This window comes from Lissotriton helveticus, chromosome 5_1 (genome assembly GCF_964261635.1).
Source record: "Lissotriton helveticus chromosome 5_1, aLisHel1.1, whole genome shotgun sequence".
Lineage (NCBI taxonomy): Eukaryota > Metazoa > Chordata > Amphibia > Caudata > Salamandridae > Lissotriton > Lissotriton helveticus.
Genome location: NC_136065.1, coordinates 1422224867 through 1422245232, shown reverse-complemented (window position 1 = coordinate 1422245232; position 20366 = coordinate 1422224867). Strand labels below are relative to the sequence as shown.

The 20366-nt window shown below is 42.9% G+C and overlaps 1 protein-coding gene across 4 annotated transcripts in view; it reads left to right on the top strand.

Moving 5' to 3' along the window:
* LOC144755461 (5' exonuclease Apollo-like) overlaps positions 1-20014 on the top strand; it is a 161040-nt gene extending 141026 nt beyond the window's left edge. For all 4 annotated transcript variants that reach the window (XM_078644422.1, XM_078644419.1, XM_078644421.1 and 1 more), the window contains one exon: positions 17622-20014. In XM_078644422.1, coding sequence (XP_078500548.1) covers positions 17622-18829 — 1208 coding nt within the window. In that variant the 3' untranslated portion in view covers positions 18830-20014. The remainder of the gene's footprint in view (positions 1-17621) is intronic.
* Positions 20015-20366: the final 352 nt, after the last annotated feature.

The following is a 20366-nucleotide window of genomic DNA, read 5'->3' as shown; positions in this document are numbered from 1 at the left end:
CTTTAAGGCGCAGAGAAGTTGATCATTGTGAGATTGTGACTTTCAGCATGGGGGTGACCTCGGAAAGCTGCCGGAAGGCCATTAAAGCAACTGCAGCTTTCATGAATTTCACAAAGCGAGCAGCTAACTGAATGGATTCACCTCTCAGACACTTCAATTCCTCACAGTTAGAGTACATGGGTCAGCGATTCCTCTCCCTTAGCACTTTGTCTGTCAGTGTCATACAGATTCCTCCAGCCATATCAATAAGACTTCAGAGGGACTAAGCTGAAGCACAGCCCTATTAGTTGGTGTTTCGCGGTTACGTTGAGGGACAGAGAAAGATAGGATGGGAGCTTCTACAGTATCGAGGCCAAACCTCCATGACCCAGTTTCTTCACAGCTTGGACATCACGATCCATCAATATTAGTCAAGCTTATTTGTCCAGTTGTTTAGCCACCATGGCTACCAGCAGGCCACTTTTTCAGATAGCACGTGCTTCCTGGGCCTTGAAGGCATGATTTAGGTACTTGTGGTAGTTTCTTGCTGATGTTCTTATCAGGTCCCAGATAGTTTTTTTTAATGTGCAGGCCTTTGCCTGTTTGGATTTGAGGCTGTAGGCTGGGAAGTTGGCTTTTAATATCCAGTGCTGTAAGGCTAACCAACCTCTTGTCAGATCTGAGGATGTGAAGTACAATTAGGAAGCAAAAATACTCTTTGGTAGGTAGGAGACTGTGCTCTGTTCAACCAGATTGCCTTTTTTTCTCTGAAGGTCAATGCCCCATATCCTACTGTGGGAAGGAATTTGCAAAACTATTACTTTCAGAAGTGGGGATACATATGGGTTCTTCATTGATGTTTTTCATTTTACAAAAAGCCCATTCCAAAGAGTTTGCTACCCCCTGTTGGGCATTGATGTGTCATGACAAACAGCTTCTGTGGTCCAGCCAAACTCCCAGATATTTGTAGGTATCCACCACCTCAGTGGCTTTCCCCTCAATGGACCATGACTCCCTTGTTGGCAGTTTACGGGAAGATATTGTTACCTTTTTTTTTCATTACATTCACTTTTAGATGATTGGCCTTGCAGTAGACTGTGAGCGCATTGAAAAGCCATTGGAAGCCGATGTGGATTTTGTCCAAAATGACCGTGTCATTTGTGTACAGTGATTGGATTGGATTTTGAGACTGGCCATTTTAGGTGGGAATGCCATCACTGGCTAAGGTGGCCGAAGAGGTCAGCTAAGTACAAATTGAATAAGATGGTGCAGCATGCATCCTTTTGGTTTTTTTCTTTTTTTTAATAGCATGCATCCTTGCTTCAAGTCCAGATTTTGCCCATAATAGTCCACCCGTTGCTAACACTTATCTTTACCCTGGTGTCAGAGTAAAGGGTAACAATGGCTTTTAATAAAATTTGGGGGATGCCCCAGGTATTAAGTTTTGCCCAATGTTTTGGACACAATACACTGTCGAATGCTGTTTGAAAATCGATGAACCTGGTGTAGAGGGCCTTGCCCTTGGCTGCCATTGCGGCTTCGGTCAGGTACAAATGAGGTTGTCTTCAATAGGGAAGCCCTTTTGAAAGCCAGTTTGAGTTGGGGTGGGTGATCAACTTCCTTTCTTTCACCCAGGCTTTGAGCTCCTAATTTATTATGCAAGCATAGCACTTCCCTTCGATGTCGAGCAAGCGATCATCCTATAATTCCCCAGCCATGATCGCGCGCCTTTCTTATGGACAGGGACCAAAAGTGAGCCCCTCCATGTACCAATCAATATTCCTGGAATACAAGCACAATTACTGAGGCCCATCGGGAAAGGGCCCATTTGTATACCACGGCCAGAATGCCACTAGGACCATTAGCAACACTTTTTCGCATTGACTTGATGACTGATGCTACTTGTGCCGGGATTATTGATCCCATATCTAATGGGTCAAGGACAGGCTGCATCATAAGCACTTTAGGGCCCATCACTGGTTTTTTGAGCGGGCAATGGTCCCCAGTGGATCCACGTAGAAGTCTTTGATGTAGGATTCCTATTCCCCAGGGTAATGTTGGTAATAGTTGACTGGCAAAATTAATCGAAGCATTTGTTTGTCCATAGCCAGAATTTCCTCTGATCCCTGGATTTTATTACCTCATACAAGTCGACCCATCTCTGATAGGGCTAGAAAAATCCACTCGACCGCTCACATGTGGGAAGTAAATTTTATGAGGTCGAGCTATTTTGAGGTCCTACTCGGCCTTTCTGGTGAGTAGGAAAACATTCTAACTTTGTCCTCCGTCTTTGAAAACGGAGAAAATGTGACAAGATAACAAGATGTAAAAGCCTTTTTATTGATCACAAAGCAAATGAGCAATAAAGATGCCTTTAAATCTTGTTATCTTATCACATTTGCTCCGCTTTCAGAGACGGAGGTCAAGTAGGTTACTGTTAGGTCGAGGAGTTTGTTTTTAAAGTACTAGAACTGCAGGACTACTACCATTTTCCAGATTTCTCGAGCCCTGTCTGAGCTTCCTCTTCCCTCCTTTTGTCATAATGGACTTTTCTGTATTCTAGGTGTATTGTTGCGACCTGGATTCACAGCTGTTTATTGGCCCCCTTGTCTCTACTAAATTTCAGCAGGACTTCTTTTAAGGTTGGTTTTAAAGTCGCTATTTCATGTTTTTGTATTGGCTGCAGTACTGGTGATCACAGAAGACTTGCCATGTTCTGGTTTACGCAAGTTGACTAGATGTTTCCTTGGATGGTCAGCAGGGTCTTCCAGAGGTTTACTATAGTTGCTCTTCCACTTGCTTGCTGGGTTGTATCCATAAAGTGGTCCACAATTGCCCCATGCTCATCATGATTTTCCATGGACCACTGTATTTTTTAATGGGCTCAAGCTCTTCTTGGTTGCCAAGAGGTCTTATTTCAGGGCTGGTGAGTTGTGGAGCCCGGACTTCGCAAGTGAGAATTGCCTGGTAGCTGGCTAAAGAGAGGGTCACATTGAACTTGGTTATGCACTGAAAAAGCAGGAAGTATACGTGTAGGCTGCAGATGAATCTGAGCTGAATTTCCCATTCAGTGAACGCATGCCTAGTTGGTTTAGGCAGAATGCCAAGATTTAGCCCTGTTTATCAGGTGTGTTGAATTGTTTGTTGAGGTTTGGTATGGCCCATATTTGATCGTCCAGGGCTATAGGCCACCTCAGATTCAGAGGAAGAATCCACAGCCAGTCTTCTAAAAAGAGGAAGTCTTCCACTTCAGAAGAACTAGTGGATCCTAAAAAACAATAGACCAAGGGGAAAGAGACTTTGGCATCTTCTCTCCCTCAGACTCCTCTGAAGAAATCCTCCGTTTCAAGAGGAGTGTCTTCTGCTCCGTCGACGAAGACTGTGGTGTCTCCAGGGCTAGTTACTGTGAAAACATAGACGACGATCTCGACTAAGACTGCGGCATCGACGGCAGTGACCAAGAGTACTCTGTTGACGGAAAGAGCAGCATCCTCGTTGACGATCTCAGCGACGACTACTCCGTCGACGACCATTCGATTCTCGACGATGGGAGCTTCGTCGACGGGGCTCCGTTCACGACGACTTTTAAATCACCGAAGTCGAAGACTATGATCTCTATCAGATCTTTCCAATCGTCTGAGTTCACAGCGTGGACAAACATTTCTCCGCTTCCCCGTCACATTTACTAGAACTGCAGGAGTCTGATGGCAAGGAATCTTCAGGAGTGGCTTACAGTCCCTCTCAACTGCAGATTAAAAGTCAGGAGACTGATGAGGAGGAAGGCCTTGAGGTTCAAGAAATTAATTCTTTTAAGATCGTCCTGAGGCCAAATCGAAGAGATATGAGTCATTTCAAGAATCATATAACTATGAAGAGGAAGAGGAACCACATACTAAGGAGAGGGAAGAATCCATCTCAATGCCTGTCTCTCTGGTGACTGATTTAGGCCACATGATTAATACTACTATCGTCGTTTTCCCGAAGCTAATGCTCCTGCTGCAAATGTTCCACTCACACCTGCCCAGGTGCCAGTAATTCAGCCTACGGTACAAAAATTGTGATCTCCTCCAGTCGTCACAATACAAGATGACTTTACAGGGAGTGATGGAGAAGACCAGCCAGAGGAAGGTGAACTTCTTCATGATGCTCCAGTGGGTGTTGAATGGGATGAATGCATTTTACGTGACGAAGTGTTTAGGCACAGGCGCACAGCGCGAGGTTAAGCAAGTTGACTGGAGGGAAAGTGATGGTTGGTTAAGGGAAATTAAAGGTGCTCCTACAGGTGACGCAACTGTCCAAATGCGTCCGACTGATAAACTGAGTTGAGTGCACTACTTACGCGTAGGCGCATCCCTGTGAGTTGGGCACACTTGTGGAGTTCAGCCGAGCTGACTTTGATAGAGTTCAATGAGGAAAGTTCGAAAAACCAAGTTCAATGAAAAAGTTTCAACGTTTGTTGTGTTTTTAATTTCAAAGTTTCTTGTAGTATAGCGTTACATCACGCAATTCAATAAATTCAACATAATCCAAATTTGTTTAAAGAAATGCTCCAATGCATTTCGGACAGTGGTAGTCCTTTGTCAAGGAGCGCTGCGGGGGAGGATACAAAAAATGCATCTTAGATCAACGGTACAAATTGACTGAGGTACAGTGAACTGGTGCGGGTTAACGTGCTCGAAAACATAATTCCATGCGAGTAAAACTGGTGCGGGTTAACATGCTCGAGAAACATAATTCCGTGCGAGTAAAACTGGTGCGGGTTAACATGCTCGAGAAACATAGTTGCATGCGTGTAGAACCAAACCCGTGTGCAAACGGGACCAGGAGGTGAAGTAGAAAGTAAGAAGAAACCATAACCAAGATCTGTGACAAAGGGTGGAAAAAGCGGTAGGAAAGGTCGGGGGCTGTTTGAAGATGTTTAAACAAAGCTTACGCGTGAACAGTTCAACGCTGAGCTCACATAGGCACTGCGGAATGAAACGGTAAAGGACCGTTAGGTGGGGCGAACGCAAGAGACGTTCAGCGTGAAGGAGAAACATGCAGACGTGATTACTTACTAGGGAGGGTTGAGGAGTGGACAAAGTTTACAGCCATGTCTCACGAACTTCGCGGAGTTACTGCGGAGTTCGGAAGGGGTTTAACGAAAAAAGTCAAAACAAACAAAGGACCCAAGTGAGTGAGGAACGGAGGCGGCCATATTGTAGTGGGAAAGAGTGATTCAAGTGGTGATGTACAATCAGTGTAATATGCAGAACGGGGGTGCATAGTATCAAACAGAATAACTACAGATAACAACTTAATTTGGTCCGGTCATTGAGACCGAATGGTTTCAAGGATTGAAGTCTATAAATCCATGAAGTCTCCCGTTGTAGGAGAGTCGTGTTATTGTCTCTTCCTTCTGTGTTAGCAACCATTTCGAGTACAAGATATTTCAACTGGGCCACGCTGTGATGAGCTTCATTGAAGTGAGTTGCCACATTGGATTTAATGTTTTTAGTGCGAATGTTCGACTTGTGTTCATTCAGCCGGATTTTTATTTTTCTACTGGTTTTTCCCACGTAGATCTTCCCACATGGACATTTGAGTAAGTAAATAAGGTTTGCTGAATCGCATGTAGCGTCTACTTTCAGTTTAATTTCAAAACCTCTCATCGGGTGATTTATGGTGTTGCCTCCAATGACATTGTTGCAATTGTTGCAGTGGTGACACGGACGTGTGCCCGTGTATTTCCTTGGTTCAGTGGTGGGTTTGGATAATATTTCTCTGATGTTCATGGGTCTTGTGTAGGCGAAGATGGGAGGTTCCTTAAATAGGTCCCCAAAATCTGGTTCTGATGATAAGATTCACCAGTGTTTTAGTATAATCTTCTTGTAGGTTTTGCTGGAAGTGGAGTATCTAGAGACTAGTGCCATTCTCTGGTTGGAATCCTTCTTCTTGCTTTTTAGAGCTTCTGAGCGTGGAATAACGTTTACCCTGTTCATGGCCTCCTTGATGATTCCTTGTGGGTACCCCCTGGTTGAGAACCTGGTCGCCATGGTTTGTATTTGGGAGTTTCTCGTGTTAGTGTCAGACACTATCCGAGTGACTCTCAACATTTGACTGAAGGGTAAGTGTCTCTTGAGTGAGTCTTGATGGAAGCTGCTGTATAACAACGCATTGTTGCGATCAGTGGTTTTGCGGAAGAGGTCTGTTTCAATGCCTTCAGGAGTGACTTTCACTAGTACGTCCAGAAACGTAATTTCTTTATCAGAAATGTTCCATGTGAATTCAATCCGATCATCTTTAGAATTCAAGTCGGTTAGTGCCAGTTCTAGGTGGTCTCGGGAATCTTTCCAGATGAAAAATAGATCATCTATGTAGCGTGCGTATAATTTGAGATTGTCTTTCCAGCTAGCGTTTGTCAGAATGTGGTTAAGTTCAAAGTTGCCCATATATATATTCGCATACGTGGGCGCGGCGCAATTGCCCATAGCCATTCCGGACATCTGTAAGTACCAACGTTGTTCAAAAGAAAAATAACTGTGATATAAGGTAAAAACCATGAGTTCCAAAATAAACATTTTCAGAGGGTCTGTTATGTCAGATTTAAGTAATGCCAGTTCAACCGCTTCAATTCCGCCGTCATGGGGAATGGAAGTGTATAAGCTCTTGACGTCAGCGGTGCACAATAGTATTTGTTCGTCCTCATTGATTTGAATTGAAGCCAACTTATTAATAAAGTCGGTGGTGTCTCTAATGTAACTCTCTAGGTTGGTGACCATAGGTTGCAAGTATCGATCGATGAATTTGCCAATCGGCTCGTGAATTGATCCTCTCGTGGAAACGATGGGGCGGAAAGGTGGGTCCATCAAATTCTTGTGTATTTTGGGTAGCATTGTGATAGTGGGACTTCTGGGGTGTTCTACTATAAGATATCGCTTAGTTCTGTCATCGATGATGTCATTCTCTTTAGCTTTGTCTATGATGTTGAGCAGGACGGTTTTGTATTCATTGGTGGGGTTACCACCAAGTGGCAGGTAGGTGTTGATGTCCAAGACGTGTTCACTGGCCCTCCGATTGTAGAGGTCGGTGTTGAGGATGACTAAAGCGCCTCCCTTATCGGCTTTGAGGCATTTGATAGCCGTGTTGTTGGCGATGCTTTTCAATGTGTCATTGTCCTTATTAGTGATGTTGCTGCGTATCCTTTTTTTGAAGTTGATTTTGGCAATGTCTTGTCGCACTAAGGTCTCAAAGGTGTCGATACTCTTATGACTGCTTGAAGGCATATAGTTGCTGGATGGTCGTAATCCTAATAACAAATCAGGTTTGGTTTCTTTAGGGGGTTCCAGAACTTTCTCGAAAAAATTTTTCAATCGCAACTTCCTAGTGAGTTTAAAGGTGCTGACCTCTAATTCAAGTAGATTGGTGTTGCTCGTGGGGATGAATGACATGCCCTTCTGTAAAATCTTAGTTTCATTTGCGGTGAGGCTAATATCTGAAATGTTTATTACTAACGATTCTTCCTCGTTTTTGGTTTGTTCTGGAGCTGTTGTTGGGTTTTTTCGTTGTTTTTTGCTTGCCCTTTTGCCCCGTCTGGGTCGTCGGTTCTGTCTGGGCGTGACTCTAAAAAAGGCACGGTAGTAGTTGTGTCGATGTTGGAAGTAGATGGAGTTTGTGCTTGATCTGACTGATCACTGGAGTTTACTCGTTCCGTTGGTTGACGTCTCGGTGGACGGTTGGTATTGTCGCTACCGAAAGATGAGTTGTCGGTGTTTTGGGTGTACGGTTTGTTTCTTCGGCGTTGGGCGTAGACATCCGCCCAGGTGTACACTTCCCCAAGCTTGTAGTCTAAGGTGTCACGCCGGAATTTGCGCAACTTCCGTTCGTTGATTTCTTTGGTGTGTCGGTCGAGTTGTCTATTAATCTCTTCCAAGGTCGTGCCCAGTTCTTCTGGGGATATTAAGTCCTTTAGTTCACTTTCCGTGGTGGTTATTTCTTGGGTGAGTTCCTGTAGAATCCCTGACAGTTCCTCTATTATCAATAGTATTAAGTCCAGACTACATTTATTTAGTATGGCATACCATCTCTCTAGAAAAGCTTTGGAGTTCTTGCATAAAGAGGGTTTAAGGGCAATCCGTAGGCCGCGGGGAATGCGGAGCGCTTTGTGATATTTAATAAGCGTGTTCGCGTGGAGTTTCTGGTTGACGCGACGTTTAGAAAGGTAAAGGAGTTGTTTGATACATTGTTCCTTCGTTCTGCTGGAAGATGTTTGAGTTAGATCCTCGTTGATCAGTGCATAGATGCTTTCCGTTGCTTTCCAGCGCTCCTTGACAAAGGACTACCACTGTCCGAAATGCATTGGAGCATTTCTTTAAACAAATTTGGATTATGTTGAATTTATTGAATTGCGCGATGTAACGCTATACTACAAGAAACTTTGAAATTAAAAACACAACAAACGTTGAAACTTTTTCATTGAACTTGGTTTTTCGAACTTTCCTCATTGAACTCTATCAGAGTCAGCTCGGCTGAACTCCACAAGTGTGCCCAACTCACAGGGATGCGCCTACGCGTAAGTAGCGCACTCAACTCAGTTTATCAGTCGGACGCATTTGGACAGTTGCGTCACCTGTAGGAGCACCTTTAATTTCCCTTAACCAACCATCACTTTCCCTCCAGTCAACTTGCTTAACCTCGCGCTGTGCGCCTGTGCCTAAACACTTCGTCACGTATATATTACCCACTGCCCGTTAGGCTGGCAGCACGCTCCTTGATCCTCCTTTAAACATGCAATATGATGACATCTCCAAATCTACAGAAGCCCACGCAGAAACATTGGCATTTGATCCCGAAGCAACGGAAAGGATCTATGCACTGACCAGCAGAACGAAGGAACAATGTATCAAACAACTCCTTTACCTTTCTAAACGTCGCGTCAACCAGAAACTCCACGCGAACACGCTTATTAAATATCACAAAGCGCTCCGCATTCCCCGCGGCCTACGGATTGCCCTTAAACCCTCTTTATGCAAGAACTCCAAAGCTTTTCTAGAGAGATGGTATGCCATACTAAATAAATGTAGTCTGGACTTAATACTATTGATAATAGAGGAACTGTCAGGGATTCTACAGGAACTCACCCAAGAAATAACCACCACGGAAAGTGAACTAAAGGACTTAATATCCCCAGAAGAACTGGGCACGACCTTGGAAGAGATTAATAGACAACTCGACCGACACACCAAAGAAATCAACGAACGGAAGTTGCGCAAATTCCGGCGTGACACCTTAGACTACAAGCTTGGGGAAGTGTACACCTGGGCGGATGTCTACGCCCAACGCCGAAGAAACAAACCGTACACCCAAAACACCGACACCTCATCTTCCGGTAGCGACAATACCAACCGTCCACCGAGACGTCAACCAACGGAACGAGTAAACTCCAGTGATCAGTCCGATCAAGCACAAACTCCATCTACTTCCAACATCGACACAACTACTACCGTGCCTTTTTTAGAGTCACGCCCAGACAGAACCGACGACCCAGACGGGGCAAAAGGGCAAGCAAAAAACAACGAAAAAACCCAACAACAGCTCCAGAACAAACCAAAAACGAGGAAGAATCGTTAGTAATAAACATTTCAGATATTAGCCTCACCGCAAATGAAACTAAGATTTTACAGAAGGGCATGTCATTCATCCCCACGAGCAACACCAATCTACTTGAATTAGAGGTCAGCACCTTTAAACTCACTAGGAAGTTGCGATTGAAACATTTTTTCGAGAAAGTTCTGGAACCCCCTAAAGAAACCAAACCTGATTTGTTATTAGGATTACGACCATCTAGCAACTATATGCCTTCAAGCAGTCATAAGAGTATCGACACCTTTGAGACCTTAGTGCGACAAGACATTGCCAAAATCAACTTCAAAAAAAGGATACGCAGCAACATCACTAATAAGGACAATGACACAATGAAAAGCATCGCCAACAACACGGCTATCAAATGCCTCAAAGCCGATAAGGGAGGCGCTTTAGTCATCCTCAACACCGACCTCTACAATCGGAGGGCCAGTGAACACGTCTTGGACATCAACACCTACCTGCCACTTGGTGGTAACCCCACCAATGAATACAAAACCGTCCTGCTCAACATCATAGACAAAGCTAAAGAGAATGACATCATCGATGACAGAACTAAGCGATATCTTATAGTAGAACACCCCAGAAGTCCCACTATCACAATGCTACCCAAAATACACAAGAATTTGATGGACCCACCTTTCCGCCCCATCGTTTCCACGAGAGGATCAATTCACGAGCCGATTGGCAAATTCATCGATCGATACTTGCAACCTATGGTCACCAACCTAGAGAGTTACATTAGAGACACCACCGACTTTATTAATAAGTTGGCTTCAATTCAAATCAATGAGGACGAACAAATACTATTGTGCACCGCTGACGTCAAGAGCTTATACACTTCCATTCCCCATGACGGCGGAATTGAAGCGGTTGAACTGGCATTACTTAAATCTGACATAACAGACCCTCTAAAAATTTTTATTTTGGAACTCATGGTTTTTACCTTATATCACAGTTATTTTTCTTTTGAACAACGTTGGTACTTACAGATGTCCGGAATGGCTATGGGCAATTGCGCCGCGCCCACGTATGCGAATATATATATGGGCAACTTTGAACTTAACCACATTCTGACAAACGCTAGCTGGAAAGACAATCTCAAATTATACGCACGCTACATAGATGATCTATTTTTCATCTGGAAAGATTCCCGAGACCACCTAGAACTGGCACTAACCGACTTGAATTCTAAAGATGATCGGATTGAATTCACATGGAACATTTCTGATAAAGAAATTACGTTTCTGGACGTACTAGTGAAAGTCACTCCTGAAGGCATTGAAACAGACCTCTTCCGCAAAACCACTGATCGCAACAATGCGTTGTTATACAGCAGCTTCCATCAAGACTCACTCAAGAGACACTTACCCTTCAGTCAAATGTTGAGAGTCACTCGGATAGTGTCTGACACTAACACGAGAAACTCCCAAATACAAACCATGGCGACCAGGTTCTCAACCAGGGGGTACCCACAAGGAATCATCAAGGAGGCCATGAACAGGGTAAACGTTATTCCACGCTCAGAAGCTCTAAAAAGCAAGAAGAAGGATTCCAACCAGAGAATGGCACTAGTCTCTAGATACTCCACTTCCAGCAAAATCTACAAGAAGATTATACTAAAACACTGGCGAATCTTATCATCAGAACCAGATTTTGGGGACCTATTTAAGGAACCTCCCATCTTCGCCTACACAAGACCCATGAACATCAGAGAAATATTATCCAAACCCACCACTGAACCAAGGAAATACACGGGCACACGTCCATGTCACCACTGCAACAATTGCAACAATGTCATTGGAGGCAACACCATAAATCACCCGATGAGAGGTTTTGAAATTAAACTGAAAGTAGACGCTACATGCAATTCAGCAAACCTTTTTTAATTACTCAAATGTCCATGTGGGAAGATCTACGTGGGAAAAACCAGTAGAAAAATAAAAATCCGGCTGAATGAACACAAGTCGAACATTCGCACTAAAAACATTAAATCCAATGTGGCAACTCACTTCAATGAAGCTCATCACAGCGTGGCCCAGTTGAAATATCTTGTACTCGAAATGGTTGCTAACACAGAAGGAAGAGACAATAACAAGACTCTCCTACAACGGGAGACTTCATGGATTTATAGACTTCAATCCTTGAAACCATTCGGTCTCAATGACCGGACCGAATTAAAGTGTTATCTGTAGTTATTCTGTTTGATACTATGCACCCCGTTCTGCATATTACACTGATTGTACATCACCACTTGAATCACTCTTTCCCACTACAATATGGCCGCCTCCGTTCCTCACTCACTTGGGTCCTTTGTTTGTTTTGACTTTTTTCGTTAAACCCCTTCCGAACTCCGCAGTAACTCCGCGAAGTTCGTGAGACATGGCTGTAAACTTTGTCCACTCCTCAACCCTCCCTAGTAAGTAATCACGTCTGCATGTTTCTCCTTCACGCTGAACGTCTCTTGCGTTCGCCCCACCTAACGGTCCTTTACCGTTTCATTCCGCAGTGCCTATGTGAGCTCAGCGTTGAACTGTTCACGCGTAAGCTTTGTTTAAACATCTTCAAACATCCCCCGACCTTTCCTACCGCTTTTTCCACCCTTTGTCACAGATCTTGGTTATGGTTTCTTCTTACTTTCTACTTCACCTCCTGGTCCCGTTTGCACACGGGTTTGGTTCTACACGCATGCAATTATGTTTCTCGAGCATGTTAACCCGCACCAGTTTTACTCGCACGGAATTATGTTTCTCGAGCATGTTAACCCGCACCAGTTTTACTCGCATGGAATTATGTTTTCGAGCACGTTAACCCGCACCAGTTCACTGTACTTCAGTCAATTTGTACCGTTGATCTAAGATGCATTTTTTGTATCCTCCCCCACAGCGCTCCTTGACAAAGGACTACCACTGTCCGAAATGCATTGGAGCATTTCTTTAAACAAATTTGGATTATGTTGAATTTATTGAATTGCGTGATGTAACGCTATACTACAAGAAACTTTGAAATTAAAAACACAACAAACGTTGAAACTTTTTTATTGAACTTGGTTTTTTGAACTTTCCTCATTGAACTCTATCAGAGTCAGCTCGGCTGAACTCCACAAGTGTGCCCAACTCACAGGGATGCGCCTACGCGTAAGTAGCGCACTCAACTCATGAATGCATTTTACCCACAACTCCTTCGCCATCTCCTTCACCAGCGAACTCTCCTCCACAGGACATTAGAGGATTTCATGATATTATGGAGAAAGCAGCAAAAAGGTCCAACAGGTACCAGCCATACAATCAGCAAGGTTGCCGTCAAAATTCCAGTAACCAGCAATACTGTTCCTCAAATCCCTCTTACCATCAGCAATCCAGAAGAAAGAATGCTGCGAGGGGAAGGGCACATCAATCTAATAGATGACAGTGACTTACTCAAGGCGCCCTCTGCTTGGTCAGACCCCAGCAACGACCATTATATCTCTTTTTTTGAAACAATGGTTGTCGATAACTACAGACAGATGGGTACTGGATATAATTCACCAAGGCCATACCCTGGAATTTGTACAGAGGCCCCCAAATCAACCTCCTGTCTAAAGACAGCAGCAACATGTATCAGCTCTCAAATCAGAAGTATTGTCTCTGATAGAAAAAGGGGCTATAGAGAAAGTTCCATTTCCTCAGCAAGGAAAAGGTTTCTACTCACATTTCTTTCTGATAAAGAAAAAACAAACATCAAAATGGAGGCAGGTAATGGACCTGAGGTATCTGAATCACTTCATCAAGAAAATTCCGTTCCGCATGCTCTCACATCAGGAGATTCTCTTACTTCTACGCAAAAAAGATTTCATGGCATCCCTGGATCTCTTGGATGCTTATTTCCATATTATGATTCATGAAAAGCACAGAAAGTATCTGCGTTTTGTAGTGGAAGGGCGCCACTACCAATTCAGTGCTGCTTTTTGGACTAAAATCGGCTCCAAGGGTCTTTACAAAGTGCATGGCACCAGTAGCAGCTCACCTGAGATTGCAAGGGCACCAGATCTTCCCATATCTGGACGATTGGCTTATAAAAGGATCATCTTACAAAGAAGTCCAGATCTCTCTGAAATGCTGCATGGATCTATTTCATTGCCTGGGCTTCGAGTCAACCTGGAAAAGTCGCCCCTACTGCCTTCGCAATCCCTTCAATTTCTAGGGGCCATGGTTCACACAAAGAAAGCGAAAGTCTATCCGTCAAAGGAGCGGATTCAAAAAATGTTAAACCTGGCATCAACCCTACAGTCAAAAAAAGTACACTTCAGTGAGAATTTACAAGTCCTTGTTGGGGATGATGTCTTCTTGTATCCCATTGATATCACATTGCCGTCTGCATTTGAGACCTTTGCAGGAACTCCTCGACAAGCAGTGGATACATTCCTAGGCGTCCTTCGAAGATCGGATCGGATCTCCATATCTTCTCAAATCCGACAAGCTCTGTCATAGTGGAAGATCAGAAAACATTTAACACAAGGTCTACTATTCGAGCCCCAACGTCCCAGTTACGTAATGATGTCAGATGCTTCGCTTCAAGGTTGGGGGCGCATCTCCAGGACCACGAAATCCAAGGTCATTGGTTCAAACAAGAAGCTCAACTACATATCAACATGCTGGAACTGAAAGCAGTATTCTGGGTTTAAAAGTCTGTCTCCCCAGGATACACAATTGTACAGTTATGGTAAGAACAGACAGTACAACAACAATGTACTACCTCTTGAAACAAGGAGGTACAAGATCGAAGCTGCTGTCGGCACAGGCACAAAAAATTTGGAGATGGCTACTGCTTCACAACATCTCCTTCCAGGTACAACACATTCCAGGGATGAACAACACAAGGGCAGATATTCTGAGCAGATCAGCCAGTGTGTCTCACGAGTGGGAGCTAGCTCAAAATCAACTCCTAAGAGTGATTCATCGGTGGGGTTCGCCAACGTTAGATTTGTTCGCAGACCAGAACAACTCAAAATGCAAACATTTCGCAACAGGTTCCCGCAAGCGGGATCATGGGGCAATGCCCTACATCTACAGGAATGTTCGCTTATGCATTTCCTCCATTCCCTCTGATATCCAGAGTACTTCGGAAAATGAGATCAGAGCCATGCCATTTAATCCTGATAGCTCCAGCTTGGCCGAGGCAAGCTTGGTTCTCGGAACTTCTCCATCTCTCAATAGCTCCCAGGATTCAGTTCCCAATATCACATGATCTGATTTATATGAACAGACAAATTCTCTACAGCAAAATGGAAGAGATTTTGCGAGTGGTGTGCATCTCAGGCTTCACTGCCTCTCCAGAACAAATGCTGCCATATCTTCTTCATTTATCTAAGGCAGGTCTTTCTCATGCGTCCTTAAAAGTACACTTGGCAGCAATTTCAAGATATAGAAGAGTTCCAAATCAACCATTGCTCTGGTCACAAAGAGTAGTTAAAGAATTTCTCAAAGGACTTTTTAGAGTGTTTCCTCCGATTCAACATCCTCTGGTCCCTTGGCACCTTAATACAGTTCTATCACAACTCATGAAGCCTCCATTTGAACCAGTGCACAAAGCAGATTTGCAGTTCATTTCATGGAAGACAGCTTTGCTATTGGCCCTCACATCTGCAAGGAGGGTTAGCGAGATTCAAGCTTTCTCAATTGCAGAACCATTCCTTCAGTTTCGACAAGACAAAGTGTTTTTGAGGACAAACCCAAAATTCATCCCTAAGGTTCCCACAATCTTCCATCTAAATGAACCTGTAGTATTACCTTCCTTTTTGCGGAAATCCTTCAACAGAAGCAGAGAGAGGCCTACACTCTCTAGACATTAAAAGATGTTTAAAGTTCTACATCAACAGAACAAAATTTCTCCTGTAGAAAATGTTACCTCCGGATATATCCATGTCTCTCATTTGGGGCTGGAAATCTGAGGTAGGAGAGCTCTGCTGGGGAGTGCGATGTCAGGGCTGTCTGCGGATTGGCTGAGTTTTGGACCAAACAATAAGGAGGTCTGGTTACCAAATTATGTCATTCCCTATGGGATTTTCTATGCAGTTTTTCTCTATTGTACTACTCTGGTCATTCTGTTACCGTGAGACTCCCACCATGACGACGGGGAAGATACGAGCATGTGACTCCATGAAAGATTACTGGAGAACCATAGTGTAAAGGTAAGTAACTAGTTTCTTTTAGTGATCCTTGTGAGACCAGACTTTTTTTATCTGTATCACAAGAGCAATTAGCTACTGGCATACTCATGAAATGTTCCATTAAACATATGTGCCCGTATATATATGCTTGTGGTCTGTGTGTTACACACATTGTCCATGTGTGATGGAACTAAATTGAAGGTGGCATGAGGGTCCCATTGGGTCCCATGGTCACAAAATGAAGTTGAGGTTACTTTCCCAGATAGTGAAACTGTATTCAGGACATTCCTGAAACTGGGGAGAGGGGACGTAGACATTGAAGCACGAAAAGTGTTCCCCATAGAAATCAAATGAGTTCCTTATGCTGCACAGAGCGGTTGATAAGTCTCCCCAAATACTTCCTCATGGTGGATGATAGAAGTGAAGGGTGGGGCTGCAGTTGCTGTGGTCAAAAGTGTGAAGGGCCCTTTTGAAAGAATTTTGTCTCTCTCCTGGAACCCTGGTAGATGCAGATGTTGCTAGTACGGTACAAAAAGCTCACAACTATGTGTACATCTCTTGGGGGGTTTCCAACTAAGTGCTGACCCTGCTGTGAGAATCATCACTCTAGACAAAAGCTTAGTCTGGAGGACAGCCTTAGAAGAACACATGAAAGACGGACCAATCCAAACAATTTGTGAAAGTGTAGACAGAGAAAGGATCTCCCCGTCTGCTGTACCTGTATAAGAGTGGGAATTGATGAATCATTTCTTGTTCCAGCTCCAAGTCCTCTTTGATCATGCAGGAGGTACTCAGCAAAGTACACAGAGTACTACTGCACGGACAGGGCTGGTTGGCAGTACTCCTGGTGGGTATTGCTTTGAGAAGAAGTATCCATCAGAAGAAAACGTGCCTTCCTTCGTTAATGATTTACCCTGTGGACACTATGTTATTCGCTGCCTTCCCACTTCCCTTGTGAGCTTCTAATGTTGCTAATAAGATTCCAAGGTATGCAGTGTACTGTCTGATGTTATTGCCTCTGTCATGTACGATCTCCATTCCACTCTGCATGAACTAGTGAAGCATGGAAAAGCTCATAGGAACTGAATCCAGCATTCCATTTGGTGCCTTATATGTCTTTGTGCCTTGACATTCTGGGTGGGTAAAGCCCAGCTGTATCTGCCTGGCGCCACCTGGTGGAGCGGAGAGCTTTTGGGGGCAGAACATTTTGTGGATCCAGTCTGGCACCTGAAGGATATTCATAAGGTGAGGAATCTGCCTGAAGATAAGCAGAAATATTGCTTTAGAAGGTACGTAACTAAGTGTGTACTTATTAGTTTGCAATTGTTTTCAGCAGATGGTGCAGTTGGTGATATTAACCAACAGTGCAAACATATCATCGAAAAATGAAAATAGTAGAAGACCTACTCGCTAAAATAACATGGAGTATCACATAACCTAATACTCCATTTCCCCTTCACCATCATAGGAGCACCCTCCAGTTAGTAGCAACTCAGTAGCAGACCAGTACCTCCAAATAGAGCTAGGTTTGTCAATTGAAAATTGTGAACGTTGCAGTAGGAAAAAAGCCTAAAGTAACCTACTTGATATTCTGGAGTGCACTATATGACAGTAAATATTTAGCCAATTATAGAAGACAGACTATGGACAAAACAAAATAATGACTGGTAATGTTTATGAGTTACTTCAGAACTTGTAATAAACTTTTATTTATACATTATTGCTAAGTATCTGCATGTACTCTTATGCAGCTATAGATTTAAATACTTTTTCCACAATTGACCTTGGATTGACAAACTATTGTTAATTGTTTAAGATCGTCATGCTATGCTTAGCAAGTTTTTCTCACACTAAAATATTTTCTCCTTAACAGGTCTTTACAGCATAGGAAAAGAGTCATTACTGATTGAATTAGCCAGGTGTTTTCGAACGTGGATTGTTGTGAGTCCCCAAAGACTTGAATTACTAAAGCTTTTAGAACTGGAAGATGTTTTCACATCAGAAGAAGCAGCAGGTAGGATCAGCGTTGTTGAGCAGTCTGCTGTAAACTATGCGAACATGATGCACTGGAATCGCACTCACCCAACAATTGCAATTCTGCCAACCAGCCGACAAGTTAATATGTGGCACAAGGATATTCATGTCGTCCCCTACTCTGACCATTCGTCCTTTGAAGAGCTGCTTGATTTCGTATGCAGATTGAAGCCCTCCTCCTTAGAGCCTGTTGTTAAGACCAAAATGTGCCAGGTGTATTTCAGGGATTACCTAGGCTCCCCCCAAAACACGTTGTTAAATGTAAAAGTTCCAAAATCTGTTATGGAGTTTATGAGGCATCCAAAACAATCTGTGCACTGTGTGGGTAGAAAACCTGAACGATGGCCAGTACCATCCACCTCTCCTCACTTTCATAAAGGAGTGATATTTGAATCTCCAGAGAAAAATGGACGCTATCAGAAGGCATTGTGTAGTCTGAGAGACAATCAGCACAGTGAAACAAATTCACAGGTAGATGGAACATTAGCTACTATGGAAAAGTGTTCCAAGACGGCTTCGCCACGTGACCGGAAGAGAAAAGATGCAGAAGTGCCTGGTAACTCAAAGAAATTGCAATTGAAGAGAACTCTTCAAGATCCCATTTGCCCCAGCCCATGTAAAAGCATAACTCTTGCTGTAATGGAGGACAAGAAGGTATATCCGTTCAGCTCTCAGAGTCTCTTGGTTCAGTGGCTCATAGCAGGACGCACTGCCAAAACTAGTAGTTGCAATACATTATCAGAGAAAGACATTCTATCTTACTCAAACTCTGAGCATATTGACTTTACCAAGCAACAGACATCCACGAAGGACCACTTGGTAAATGCCCAGCCTATTGAGGGAGTAAGGACACGTTCTGTACAAGTGAGGCAATGCTCTGCTAGCAGTTTTTCCAAAGGTTCTGCTGTTAGGGTTCATCGTGGGGGACAAGAACAATTTCCTTTGGTTCCTCCAAGCAAAGTGATTGTCTACAATAGTGAACAGTTCCACAGAGCAGTTGACAACTATTGCCAAAAATTCAAAATCAAGCCAATAGAGATTATATGATTACATTTTTAGGAGTGAAAGATGCAAGAACACTACTAATGTGTATAATAAATGTGTGAAACCAAAGGTATGGCTTTGTGGCCTTCCCCTACTGAGTACCTTTGTTTCTTGTCATTAGATACCTCTGTCTCCGATCAGGTGTGTTTGCATTGTCTTTGGATATGTCTCCTGCTCAATATACAAATACTACATCCCTTGCAAAATCAAATGTTCCTGTTTTATAGGCTAGAGTAGGGTGGTGGATTATTTCTAGTAAAGTGATTCGATGTTCTTGAATATGGCAAGGTTAAACCAGATTGGATTGCAAGTAACATTGTGCAGATTAAATAGGACATATTTTCATATAGCAGCACATATATCAGAAACTAGTTTTCTAGGGTTGTACTTAATATTTTGCTTAATATTTTGCTATTTTTTCGAGCAGTGATGCTTTTGCTAGTAGTCACCAAAGTGGCATCCGTAAGAAAAAGTGCAAAAATATCATCCGTACATTAAAATAGTAAATATTGAAAATCAACAAAAAGAAAACAATTATCCTAATAATATAATTATTATTATTTTTTTTTTTTAAGTACAACAAAATCTTTATTTTTGTAGCGTTGCACGTGTGTACACAGCCAGTGGCCTACAACCCTGGGGCCGGCCGCAGTTGATAAGTAAATATGATTAACATTTGATACATTAAGAGTTCTATCAAAATTAGAGTTGCTGATGGAAAACCAACTGAACCAGGTCCTCCTAATACCAATAGTTGTGTTGGGATTTTTCATATTTTGTCCATTTTAAATGTTTTGCTGACAATTCATTTTATCAAGTAGGAGTCCCGCAATTCGTACTACTGTGTTGCTTCAAGGCAGATTGACAAGCAATCTCATCGATTATCTTACAGCATTGAGATGTTTCCTTCGGTATCTGGAAGGTAGTTTTTATGGTCCATACAGTGTTTCCTGCTTTTATTGTATTTCTTAGGTTTTTTGTAAAATAAATTGTCAGTTTGTATCAGTACTAATTTTCTAAAAAGATATGTGTTCAAATGTAAGTACAACGTTTCTGCGTTTTTTTATATATAAAGATGTTAACGGTAGTACAAAATGTGTATGTCAAAAGAATAATGATGCTGAGGCCGGCTTTATTTGGGGACCACTTTAATCCGTCTCGGAAATAAAATTGTTCCTATTCCACCCAGTAAAGACTCTGTGCTGCATTATGCTATGGATTGCTTAAGTGTAATATTGGTTTACATGTTCACTTTGACTATCCATTATAGACTATCCATTATAGGTTGTGTACTGTAGACTACGCTTACCTAGTTTATACATTTTATAAACCTCTGCAACTCATGTGCAGTGAACACTTTTCTTAATGTTCTGACACATCTGTACATTCCTACAACCCATTTTCCTAATCAATGTGATGGAGCAAGGTCTCGCAAAAAAGAGACTTACTCGGAAGCAATCCGCTCGTTTAACTCACTAACAAGTTATTGCAATTACATGAACATTTGTGGGTTAGTGAAGCTTGCATGTGGATGTACTAA